Source organism: Manacus candei, unplaced genomic scaffold, assembly GCF_025592945.1.
Source record: "Manacus candei isolate 608988 ecotype Guabito, Panama unplaced genomic scaffold, ASM2559294v1 h1tg000056l, whole genome shotgun sequence".
NCBI lineage: Eukaryota > Metazoa > Chordata > Aves > Passeriformes > Pipridae > Manacus > Manacus candei.
In genome coordinates, this window is record NW_026138104.1 from 8464493 (window position 1) to 8477566 (window position 13074).

General features: G+C 38.1%; 1 protein-coding gene across 4 annotated transcripts in view; it reads left to right on the forward strand.

The window, feature by feature from the left end:
- The window catches only part of ACBD5 (acyl-CoA binding domain containing 5), a 30270-nt gene extending 17363 nt beyond the window's left edge, over positions 1-12907 (forward strand). For all 4 annotated transcript variants that reach the window (XM_051802448.1, XM_051802449.1, XM_051802451.1 and 1 more), the window contains 8 exons: positions 32-169; positions 927-1127; positions 1853-1959; positions 3967-4243; positions 5457-5656; positions 7225-7275; positions 7561-7670; positions 10917-12907. In XM_051802448.1, the coding sequence (XP_051658408.1) occupies positions 32-169; positions 927-1127; positions 1853-1959; positions 3967-4243; positions 5457-5656; positions 7225-7275; positions 7561-7670; positions 10917-10929 (1097 nt within the window). In that variant the 3' untranslated portion in view covers positions 10930-12907. The remainder of the gene's footprint in view (positions 1-31; positions 170-926; positions 1128-1852; positions 1960-3966; positions 4244-5456; positions 5657-7224; positions 7276-7560; positions 7671-10916) is intronic.
- Positions 12908-13074: the final 167 nt, after the last annotated feature.

The following is a 13074-nucleotide window of genomic DNA, read 5'->3' on the forward strand; positions in this document are numbered from 1 at the left end:
ATCTTTTTTTCTTCTTTGATTTTTTTCTTAGACCTCAGTAATGTCATGAATTCCACTTCAAATATAAAGGCTGTAAATGGAAAAGCTGAAAGTAGCGACAGTGGAGCGGAATCAGAAGAAGAGGGGCTTCGTGAAGAGGAAGAAAAAGAACTGCAGATAAATGGAAAGGGTATGTTTTCTGGACCATTGTCTCTGCCAAAGTTATTCTTAACCACCTAAATGGCAAAAAATCCCAAAGAACCATGGATGTTTTTCAAGAGAATTAGGTGCAAATACATGTGTATGCCTGTGTGAACAATGTCTGTCTCTCAGCCTAGGTTATAAGAATTAAAACTAGTACAGATTTTGTGAGCTATGCTGTACAGTTTTTCACTTGTGTGGCAAGTTCTGTCGGTAGGTTAGATAAACATCTGTACCCTTTATTGTTTTGGGTTTTGTTGCCAGTGCTTTTTGTAAGAGCTGTGAATGGCTACATGGCCTGTAAGTGTAGCATTGAAAATTACTTCTTTTTTTCTTCAGAGAAAATAAAACAGAACTCTCAATGTGACTCATTTAGAGGGTCCATAAAAAGTTTGATGCTGGAAACACCATCTAGTGAAAACCAAATTATATATTTAGAATTCTATACAGATTTTTTCCTCCAAGGACATTAGGATTATTATTTAGTTTAGCAGAGAGACCTGCTTTGGATTTGCTTACTTATGTTTTAAGTATCATCTGCTCTTTATGCAAACTAAATTTTATATTTACGTTTTTTACAAGAACAGAACAATCCACACAAATGTGAATCCAGGAGCATTTACATGTTTTGTTCTGCAGATGCATTATACATACAGTCCATTAGAAAGTGAGCTACTTGAAGAAATATATTTTGAGCTATTAGGTGCATAGCTTTCCCTTTGCAAAGTTTTCTTGTTCTTTTACAGACTATAAGAATGCGAAACCCGCATCAGCAGCTGCTAAGGATTTGGAAGGTATTGTTAGGAATGGCTGTTACAAGGACAGCTTTATCACAGATATGCAGAATGGCATCCAGACCAAATCTGCCTTGAATGGCTTGAACCCAGAGGAAGAAACAAATAAAGAGGAGCCAAGCCTAGAAATAGCTAATAACAGTGCTCACCAAGGTATTGTCCTTACAAGACCACGTTTTCATTTGCACATGTTTTTAATGGAAAATACTCTTTTCTTGAAAGCTCAGTCCTGGGATTCAGAGACTAGCAGTGGTGTCTCAGTTGTAGAAACCTCAAGACAGAAAACTAAAAAAAAAAAAAGGAATTAATTCCAGTTCAAAATAAGGCTTTCTCTTAGGATCTCCTACAGAAAGAGAGAAGAATTGAGAAACAGAGGGGCCCAAACCCATAGAAATAGAATTGTTTTCTTGTATATCATTATGCTACCGAAGTGAATACTGTTGGCCTTTGAGAGTGAATCTGTAGTAAAATAAAAATCACTAATATCATATTTATCGTTCTCAGAGGCTGAACATGTTATAAATGCCAGTTTGTTGAAACTGAGGTCTAAATATATAGTTTTAAAACTAACATAACTTCAGGCAAAACTGCTTTTTACTGAACTAAGGAAGGAGAGTGGAGTGAACAGGGTAAAATTAAAATTTATAATACAGAAATGTCAGTATGAGGTATAGTTTTCCCACTAGTAAATGGAAAAATAAATATAATTCCTATATTAATATGACCTCTTTATTCAGAATTTAAGTTTAGGATGACAATCATAGATAAAAGGGCTGTGAATTGAGGCTCACATTTTAACTCATTACTTTACTCTTTGACAGGGTTTTCTCAACTGACTCACATTTACAAAGCACGTGTGCTATCCCCTTTCCCTACAGGTGCAAGTGAAGACAATACTGAAGAGATCTCAGCAACTCAGCACTTAACCAGTGATTCAGACAGTGAAGTTTATTGTGACTCTATGGAGCAACTTGGACTAGAAGAGGTATGGGATTTAGTAGTCCCTGTGTGTATTTTGGAACTGCTGTGCTTATTTTTAAATAGGCTCCTCTTTATCAGGTGAACATAGACATGGAGAGGTAAATGCTGTCTTTCTGTTTGAAATATCGGATTATGTTCTTTTTATTGTCAGTCTTTTACAACTTGGTTACTGCTGATCTAAAAGCCTTGAAATTTTTGCCCTCGGAGAATTTATTTGAGGGGAAGGGATGAAAAACAACAGTACAAAGAAACAATTGTCAAAAACCCCAAAACAAACTAGTACAAAGAAACTAATATCTGTGCCCACAAATTAATTTAGGATCTCATAACATATGTAGGGAGCAGAATTCAGCTATTTCTAGGAAACAGGAAGTGTCTTTGTAACAATGAACTTTTTGCTTGCTCTTTTTCTGGCCTGATGAATCCTGTGTTTGTTTCTTAGAATAAATAAAGAGTAAGCCTTAGCAGGTGGCCTGTAGGCCAGTGCCTAAAAGTGGCCTAGGTCTAAAGAAGTGGGAGATAACAAGGATTTCTGTGTTCTCTTGTATTCTCTTCAGTCGTAATATACAGCTCTGACTTTCATCTAAAAGGTGGGCACCAACTGTGCTGCCATAGTTTTGACTGAATTTGTGCTCCTGCTCATTGTGTAAACTGCAGTCTTAGCTGCCTTACTGGCTTGGACCTCCTTCAGAGTTCCAGTTTAAGTGTGGACTTCATGAATCGTACTCAAACACTTTGTTTCCTGATTCTGGAGAGGAATCTGTGGATGATGCACAGGATCAGAAAGACCAGTAGGCACTCTAATATTTCATCATTCTCTTGTCTAGCTCTTTCCTGAGTAAGCAGAAAATTTTTTTTAACAAATTTTACCTGGTAATGAAGAATGTTGAGAAAGGTAATTTGATAGAAGTACTGCAAGCTGTCTTATCTAGGTGATTTCCCAATCATCTTGTTTATTGTTCAAGCTTGTTTGAGATTCATTAATTGAAGTGGGTGGATAATTTGTCAGTTTCCCAACCTCCATGAGAAAAGTTCTAGTTCTGCACAAAATAACAAATATTCAGGTATATGTAAATAAATATAAAGTAGAATTATAGATCAGTCAATTCAAACTAGAAGAGGTTCACTTAAATAATTAAATACAGCTTTTACTTGGAACAGATATAGCAAGCACTCTGCCCTTCAGTTCTGGTGATCCAGGTTTTTGAACTGCTGTGTGACAAATTTGGGCAGCAGTTTCCATTTCTGTGTCCCTCCTTTTGGTTATTTTGGCTTTTCCATGAAGTTATTTTTCAGCTGAGGTCCCCAGTCTGCTTCAACATTTGCTTGTGCAGGTGCTTGTCCTGGTCCTGAACAAAGGGTTGCTTGAACCACTGTAAGGCTGTGCTGTTGCAGAATGTGTCATTGTGGCCTGAACAGCTCTTATCTCATCCATTTTTAGTGTCTTCCTGTGGTACCACTGATTTTGAGTGAGAAGTCGATAGAACACTCTGCTTTCCTTTTGTTTGGTGAGAGGTGCAGGTGCAGCCAGGCTGTTCTGAACAGGTTGATAATAAGCAAGGGGATCTCTTTGCCGTGAGCGCAGACAGTGCCTACTCAGGGTTGCTAATGGCATGTGACTTTTGACTGTGTGGCTCCCAAATTCGAGTTGAGACTGTTTCACTGTCTAGGAAGCAAAGCAGATTTTACAAGGAAAAACTGAACATTTTCAGATCTTAATGTTATGATTTAGTGATTATTAAGTATTACTGTATGTCAGAAATATCTAAAGAAATTCCAGTGGTATCACTGTTCTGAGAGTATTTGCTTCAAAGGCCCTTTCAATCTGAAAATGACATTTAGACAATAGTTAGTACATTCTATGGGAAAACAACTGTTCCCCTTAATAGAAAAGTCTTAATTACGGGCAAAATATTTTCTTAATGTGAAAGTAGAGATGATGTTTCTTCCTTTTTGATGGTAAACTGTCATATTTTACAGAATTTAATTACTTGCTAATGTTAATTTGTAGCCCTTGGAGATCATCACATCAGCTAAAGGATCTTTAAAGCATTCATCCCATTTCTTGGATGTAGATCACAGTCTTCTATTAGAAAATATGGATTTTCCAAGGCACACTTGCATGACTTACGGGAATCTCCAATCTGGAAATACTGGAGAGGGAATAGCTGAAGAACAAGGTGAAGTCAAATGTGGAGGAGAAGATGGCAAAGCCGGTAATGGGGGCCCTCACAAGGAGAAAAAAGGTGGAGAAAAAGCCAATTTCTACAGTATCAGAAGAGGGAGAGGTACTGTGCACACTGTGTTTGTGTTCCCCCTCTCCTCACTGCCATAAGTTACTGGTGCCTGACAAGAACTTCCCAATACTGTCCAATAAGAGAGTCATTTATATAGTGCTTCTGTCCTTCTCAGTAACAATAGATAACAAAATGCTAATTACAGTGGGTAACCTTATATTCCAGCTGCTGTTGTGGCACCTGGGTTTTTAGAAATGTAATCATCAAAACCAGCCTGTGCCTAAGAAGAGTTTTTTTAGAAGTTACATATTTATTGATAAATACATGTGCATTTATACCTCTGTGGTGGCTTATTTGAAACCGTGGAATGGCTTGGAAAGGTATGAGTGACACATTGTTTTGTATGTTATTGGAATGTTAGCCACACCTTTGAGTGATCCTGATACTATCCATTATGATTCTTAAAACTTAATGATTCTTAATCACATAATAGCCCAGATGTTCAATTTATGTTGGACCTCTGCTCTTTTTAATTCCATAATACTTCTAATACCGTCACCTAGGAGCAGCACCATATTCCAGTGATATGATCTGTAAAGTCAAGGATAAAATTATTTTTTCTTGTACAAAACAAAAAAAGGCAAAAAGTATTTTATTTGTATATAGCATGCCTTTTGTATGGCACCTATATGTAATCAGATGCAAAAATTCAAAAGAAAATCCAAGTAGAACATTTATGTTTAAAAGTATTATGAAGAACATACTACAGTTAAACTATCTCCTCTCTTTTGTTGTTTTACTGAAGTTTGTTACTTGCAGGCAGAAACATGATATGCTAGTTGTAGTTGTATCTAGTTTAAGGGAGTATTGTAGGTTTCAAATAATTACCTTTCCTTGTCACCGTATTCTAGTGATCTTTGTTTTCCAGCTGAAGACTGCCAAATTTAGAACAGACCTACGCTTGATAATAAGACAGATCTTACTTTCTTTTCACTAGGGCAGAATTTACTGCTGAACTTGTCTGGATGCGAATTAATAGTTTTTTCCTAAATATTTTTGCAGTTCTAGGAACTTGAATGATACTGTCACACTGAGGCAGTAGGGAAACATCTCATGACATTTCAGTGACCTCCCAGTGCTTCTGAACTGTCTGGATACTCCTGAGTGGAAACTGAGGGAGGAAAGTGAACTGTTAAACATTTTCAATAGAGTTGGTAGCCCATTCTGTGTTTTATGTTTCTGGTTTTTTTCTCCCTCAAAACAGGGCATAGACTTCAGCCTTTAGGAGACGGTTCCCAGGGTGGCCAGATGGGTAGTGGAGGGGACGGCGAGCGCTGGGGATCCGACAGGGGACCCCGGGGAAGCCTCAATGAGCAGATTGCAGTGGTGCTGATGCGGTTGCAAGAAGACATGCAGAATGTCCTCCAGAGGCTGCATATGCTGGAGGCAGTTACAGCATCACAGGTACTGTTCTTTGTAGTTATTCAGTTACTTTTTATGAAATGTCCTTGGACATTTGTGTGCTTTTTCAGATGGAAATTTCAGATGATATTTTCTTAAACTGTGAAGACATGTCAGTTACATTCTGTAGTTTAGTCCAACTTAAAATTTCCTATCGGTACCTACTCTCAGGAACACAATTCAGGACTCTTTTACATGTGAGCAAGAACATGTATTTCAACTTAGAAATTAACCATATATTATTTTACTGATCTCTGATCAGACTAATCTTAGCCATAGTTATTGATACACATTACACAGTCACTATATATGGAGATTCCATAGTTAATGTTAGTAATACATGATCCCAGAGAATTTCTTCATCACTAGATCTCAAAGTATTTTCAAAGTGAGAAATTATCTTAATCTTTCAGACTGGTGAATGTTTGCAGGCAGAACTTCTGATTCCGTTTTTCAGTTAGCAAGACTGATTCTTCACAGCTGTCTTTCCTCATGAAGTAATCCAGCTTTCTTGGAATTTCACATTATGTACACAAGACAGGCAAAGGAAGTCTTAAGTAATTGTAGATATTTACTGATGTAGTGTTTCTTTTTCCTTCTGTTTCAATGGAAATACTGTGTCTTCAGGAGAATAGAACATGTGAATATAGTTGATTCAGAAACCTGGAAATGTTTGGTTTTGTTTGACTTGCTGATACATTCTGATCTACCTGAGATGAGAGAGCTGTACAAGCAGTATCCTATGGGATGCACATATTCCAAATCTAAGGCAGCTAGGGAAAAGGATTTATTAAAACCATGATTTTGCTGCATCACAGCTATTCCAGAATCTAATGTTTTGAATACAGATTGATTTTCTTTTTTTGCCTGAGCAATATATGAAGAAATAGTAAAAGATTGTTCTCCAGCAGTTCATGCTGTGCTTGCTACCCATACCTAAGGAGAAACAGCAGCTTCTGTTTCACACTTACATAAGTTAAGAAAGACCTAGAAAACCAGCTGCTTTGTTTTTGTGGAAGCACCACAACAGTGTATGGGAATAGTCTTGAAAAGTTTCTGGTACTTTCATTTTCAGGATTGTATGGAAGATATGGAACAGAGTATTCTCTTTCCTTTATGGTGTTAGACATGGCTGTAGCTGTAGCTCAGGGCAGACTAAAACAGTGCTTTGACCTCAGTATAGAGTAGTGTTGAAACATGTCATCATGCAAATTAAGCTGGTGGGATTTCTGCTCTGGGTCAGAACTGGGACTGGACCAGATTTGAGGAAGTTGCAATGACAGGTTGAACAAGGGGGCCTTCACAAACTGTAAAGAGGTCCAGTAAGTGCACTGACTCATTTTCTAAGACACAAGAGATGTGATAAAAATGCTGTAAAGAGTAGTGGAAACATCAGAGGTATGTGGTGAAAGGGGTGTTGCATAGGAGTCGTTCTGTGCATTAAACTGTGATATATACAGATTGCAAAGCCTTCACAAGATGAAAACCCTCATATTCTTGTTTTGTGAAGCAGAAAAATTTTAATTGAAGTTATCTTTTTTATACTTACCAGCCTTTGTTTGTATTTAAAGGCAAAATCTGCAACACCACAGTCAAATTACCAGCCCGCCTCCTCTGTCAAGGTAAAATACTGTTTTTACTATTTGTAAAAAGCATTGTGAACTGTGAAAAAAGATGAGCTGAATATTTTATCTCTAGCTCTTGGTATGTGCTTTTTGTATTGTCTCTTCCTTGACTAGGAAATAAAAAATAATCTGTCTGAAGAAATTACTTGATAGATTAATCTTTTCTTCTGGTATTATTTTCTACTTTGGTACTGTAGCATTTGAAGTGATTTAGAATTATACAGGTGGTATTCAATATGTGCACACAGATTGCTGACTGGAATTTTTTTCTGTTTTCCTTAGAAACCATCATGGTGGCCCTTTGAAATTTCTCCTGGTATTTTAGCTTTTGCTATTGTATGGCCGTTTATTGCCCAGTGGTTGGTACATGTGTATCTTCAAAGAAAGCGAAGGTAAAGATGTGCATTCAATAGGACCCATATACTGTGTTTCACCTGTTTTAAACCAACATATGGTATACTGTGTTACTTAGACAGGGCATAAAATTCTCTGCCTTGAAAGTATTGGTTAATTTGACTTTATATGTGGTAGGCTTTACATGTGGCAACTTAGGCTAAATCTGTGAAATGTGATGCAGGGTAAATAATTTCAGCGAGCATACACAAGTGGGTGAGGCTGGATAGCTTGGAAACATCTCCATGACATTCTTTGATCCCCTTACTCCTGATATCCTCTTGAGCCATTTTCACTGTTTCTAGACTTTCCAGTCCCCTTGTGCCATGAGAAGTTTTTTTCCTATCACAACCTTTGTGGAGTGCCACCTGTCACCTATTTCTTATTTAACATCTACCAGTACCTTACTGTGATATTTTTATATCATCTACTTTGATTTCCTTCAGCTGAAGGACAGTTGTACTCTCATCTTGCCTTTTCTCTCAACTCTCCAAGCATCAGAAGATTGAGTGTTCTCTAGTGGCTGTCTACTTCAGCCTCACACCTGACTTGGTTGGCTCTATGCTCTTACCTTTTATGTTTTTTTCTTCTGTCAGTCTGCAGACAGTTTGTATGTGTGTAGATCATAGGAGAATTAGCTAAAATTGGTTTAGCTTTTTGATGTTTGATAGTTTTCATGGTATAGTTTTCTCTCACACAGTAAATCACAGAAACACAGAGTGGTTGAGGTTGGGCTCTGCAGCCCATCTGGTCCAACCCCCCCTACTCTGCTAGGGACACCTGGATGGAGCTAGTTGTCCAGGACTGTGTACAGGCAGTTTTTGAATATCTCCAGGGAGAGAGACACCACCACCTCCCTGGGCAACCTGTGCTAGTGTTTATCTCTCCTCAGTGCTGCTCCAGTCCTTTAATCATCTTCATGGCCCTTTGTTGGTCTCTCTCCAGTTTCTCCATGACTCCCTTGTACCCAGAAGTGGACACAGCACTCCAGGTGTGGCCTCTCCAATGCTCGGTAGAGAGGAAGGATCACCTCCCTCAACCTGCTGGGAGGATAATGCAGCCTGCAATACCACTGGCCTTTGCTGCAAGGGCAGGTTGCCAGCTCATGTTTAACTTGGTGTCCCCTTGGATGCCCAGATCCTTTTCTGCCAAGCTGCTTCCCAGCTGGGCAGGCCCCAGCATATACTGGTGGCTGGGATTGTTTCTCCCCAGGTGCTGGACTTGGCATTTCCCCTTGTTGTACTTCATGAGGTTCTTGTCAGCCTGTTTTTCCAGCCCATTGTGGTCCCTCTGGATGGCAGCACCACCCTCTGGCATATCAGCCACTCCCAATTGTGTGTAACGTAGAGATTGCTGAGGGTGCACTCTGCCCCATCATCCAGACCATTGCTAAAGGTGTTTCACAGGACTGGCCCCAGCACAAACCCCTGGCATCACCGCTAATTACTGACCTCCAGTTAGACTCCTGTCACTGATCATCACTCTTTGGGCCCAGCCCATGGAACTGTAAACAATACACCACCCACAAAGGCTGCAAGTCTGCCAGGGAGTTTGGCTCAGAGCTGTCATTGGGAGCGTTGGTGTTACTGCTCTGTCTGATGAAAGAGATTGCACTACTAAGGCTTTCAGGCAGTTACGCACATTTTGCTCATTTTCTCTACTTGTTAAATGGAGATTTCCATTTCATCAGCAAGGACAAAGTTGTTTTTTTTAAATCAACACAGTTTTTTTTAGTATCTTATGTGAAACACTTATGATGTTTTGCTAATTGCTCTTGCATGGCCATGTTCTCTTGCTCTCTCTTTGAACAGCTGCTGTTCTTGCAAACCTTTTTTGATATCTGTTCTCACCTCTGTAGCACCCTCAATCCATTCACAGGTTCAGTGAGAAATCAGTTGTTAGAAAAGCACCCTTACCAGCAATTTTTCTAATATATTGTCCTAGTGATTGAGAGCTTAGATGAGTAAAAAAACGGTACATTACTTTTAGTTTGGATTTGTCTAGCTTCAGTTTTCATTCATTGGATTTTCCTAGATCTTTATCTATGGGACAAAGAGCCCATGGTGTGTTTTCCATGAGTACTTTATTGCTATCATCAAGCCATCTTGTGGTCTCTTTCTTAAAACAAATGGAGCAACTGGAATCTCAGTTTGTTTTCCAGTCTTGGGATGATTCTCGTGGTCCTTACCCAAATGTTTAAGTTTTTCAACATTCTTTTTGAGTTCAGGATTCGTACCACATTGTGTACCACAATGTGAGACACAGATATAGCACAGCCCCACGTTTTGTTTACTCATTCATGGATTGTACTGAGATGAACTTCAAGAACAGAAACTAAAGAATTTTCTGTGTTCTTCAGCATTCTCTCCGTTTCTGACAGTCTGCCCATAGCCAGAATTTAAGGACTATCTGCTTCTTCATCACTTCTCCGTCTGGAGTTCCATCTCCTTTAGCAGTGTGTGGGAAGTTGATCAAGTACACTCAGTGAGAAAATGGAATTGCAAAAACAAGTCCTTCTTTGTTGTCCCATTGCCAGTTTCAGCTTGTACTCTGTTAAGGTGTGCAAGCTCTTAGGCAACACCTGTATTGTGCCTGTATTGATCATGTCTGTGTACTTTTGGTTTTAAAGTACATAAACTGTCCTGGAGCAGAAGCTGGGAGTCTGAGCTGAGGTTTTCTCATCCTGCAGCTGTGGAGCCATAACTCCTGAACTCTTTTGCACAGTGGAGCAAATTCTATGGAATTGGTGGAGGGACGGCTTTCTGTAACCAACAGCTTTGTGTTTAGCTCATGTCCCTGGGCAGGGGTAGCTCAGCTCTCTCCCAGCACCTCTTAACCTGTCTCCTGCTTCTTTATGGGGAACTTAATGCTGAAAATTTGGGTACTTGTATTGGAGCCTTCACTGAAGAAGGCTTGAAAACCAGATCACAGATAGAAATATATTTTTAATTCAGCTCATGGTTTTAGAACCCTCTAATTGTATGTTTTCTGGAGTCACTGGCAAAACAGCTCTAAAGTGTTGCTGTGCTGTGAGCCAGCACGCCACTGACTGATGTGGTCAGGGACTGTTCTGAGGAATTCCATCTTCAGTTCAGAGTTCTTAGTGAATTTTGTACTTGAAGCCATGTAATGTTTTATCTGATTAGAAATAATTTACATGTAACTTCAGTTAATTTGTTTGTTTAGAAAAATGAAAAATTGTCTCCTATGTGAAGGTACATTAAACTATTTGGTTCCTCTTCTAGAAAACTGAACTGAGAATTCATGGCTTTGCATAAGGACTTCTAGGAGAAGATGGCCCTGGAAAGCAAAGGAATTCTGAATTCTCATAGAATCTCAGAATCTGGGATGATATTCCTTATGTTACAGTAATAATTTGTACTACCTTTGAGCTAAACATTTAAGGACTAATATTATTGAAACTTGAATGATTCACAGCTCCTAGGTTGCAAATAAATTTAATAATTCCATCCTCAAAACCATACGAACATTAATTATTTTGGAATGTGCTTGTGGATGGGCCTTCAGTAATTACTGGCCTTGCTGATGTCAGCTGAGGAAGAGAATAACATCTCTGTAAAAGAATAAGTTAAAAATATGTAAAACTATCACTTTAACATAGAAATAATTTTACAATCCCAACTTCCCTGCCTGTTTTTCCACAGGGTTACATAATACCAGGTGAAAGCTCTAATAAAGTATGAATTCAATACGTTGCAAGCTGTTGGAAATATACAATATAGCTCTGAGGAATCTACTGGTTATTTTTTGCTGCTAAACAAGTGTGGGGCAAATTTCCACGTAAATTGGTCATAAATGAAGTCGAATCCTTTACTTATCCTGTAAAATTGTAAAGGCAATTTGGGAATTTGTATATGTTCTGAAAGTTAGAGCCATTAATAACAGGCAACTGTCAAATACAAGTCTGGAAACAGTGTGTGGTACAAGGGATCCATGTAAAGAGGAGGCTGCACCTTATCTTTTTAACTTTGATAACTGTACTCTTGTTGACAACAGCTTATTTTAACTGAAATACATAGTTTAGGCACAAGGTGCTTTAAAATGAGATGAAAACTAGCTCTGTAAGTCTATCTCTAAGCTTTTAAAAAGCTCAGTGCACTCTAAGTTTTCTGTTGTCAGGTTGTGTTAAATTGAAGTAAGATTTAATCCATTGTGGACTTTTCTCAAGTCACATCTTGAAAAATACCAATTCTGGTATTTCTCTCTTATCCTTCTATTTACTTTCAAAACAAAACTTTTCAGCTAATTTTGGTGCTGATATTTCCCCCCCCCAAGTATTTATTAACCAATATACAGATAAGAGTTACAATTCTGTCAAGTTTGCTTGACTAAAGCATGCTTTACAATTGATTTTAAAATAAATTAATATATAAGTTGTCTAAATCTCTGGAAAAGGCAAATGCACTAAAATTAGATTTGACAGAGAACTTAATAATTGCTATAAAGAATTATACCACAACATAATCCGTGGTTAAGCTCTGAATCTTCAGAAACTTCATGATTATTGATGAACTTTCATTCTCCACCTGGACTACATATTACAAATAATTTTTAAGGAAAGTTTTTTTGTCCTTCCTGAAAATCTTTTATAGTTTGGAAAACATTTTTCATACAAGCTATACTGTATAAAAATGTAATCAGAGAATTTAATGTTTGTTTTACCAGAGAAATTTTAATCTTTTTAGTTACATGCAGGGTTTTTTTTAGTTACATTTCCCCTCTTCTGATTTTCTTACTGTAAAGCTGAATTAAAAATTAAATAAAATAGTTGTAATCTCTTTGAAGACTGCTGTAACAATTAGATGGGTTTGTGTGCCAGAGATGAGTTTTTGGCATGAGATACCCTGAAAACTCAGGTTTGAACAAAGCTTATCCTGGAAGGGAAGTGCTGCTGTGACCTGAAGCCCTTGTGCCCAAGCTTAAAGTTTCTAGAGTAATTGACTTTTTACCACAAAAGATATAAATCATACAGGAAGGATAGTCTAGATTGAAGGTCACATGAAAAAATAACCCCCCTGTCCTGTCTTCTGCCAGGACAAAGCACCCTGGAGAGCCTCCCTGGCTCAGAGCCATGTTACACATAGATATCAAGCTCTTAGAGATGGGACAAACTTTCCCAAAGGTACTTAATCATTAACTTCCCCCTGAAATAAACGTGGGCTTGTACTATCCTTGTTATTTATTCATGTTTCAATAAATCAATCCCTTAATATTTTGTATTTTATCTTGAACTTTCTTAATGTTTACTAAATGGTGTACGTTGGATGCTGGGACTGTACAGAAGAGCCTGCTGGCTGCGTCATGAAGAATCGGTCTCAACCTTAAAAGTTGTAATACAAAACAACATCACTTTTATAACAATTTACTTGTAACTCAGAACTG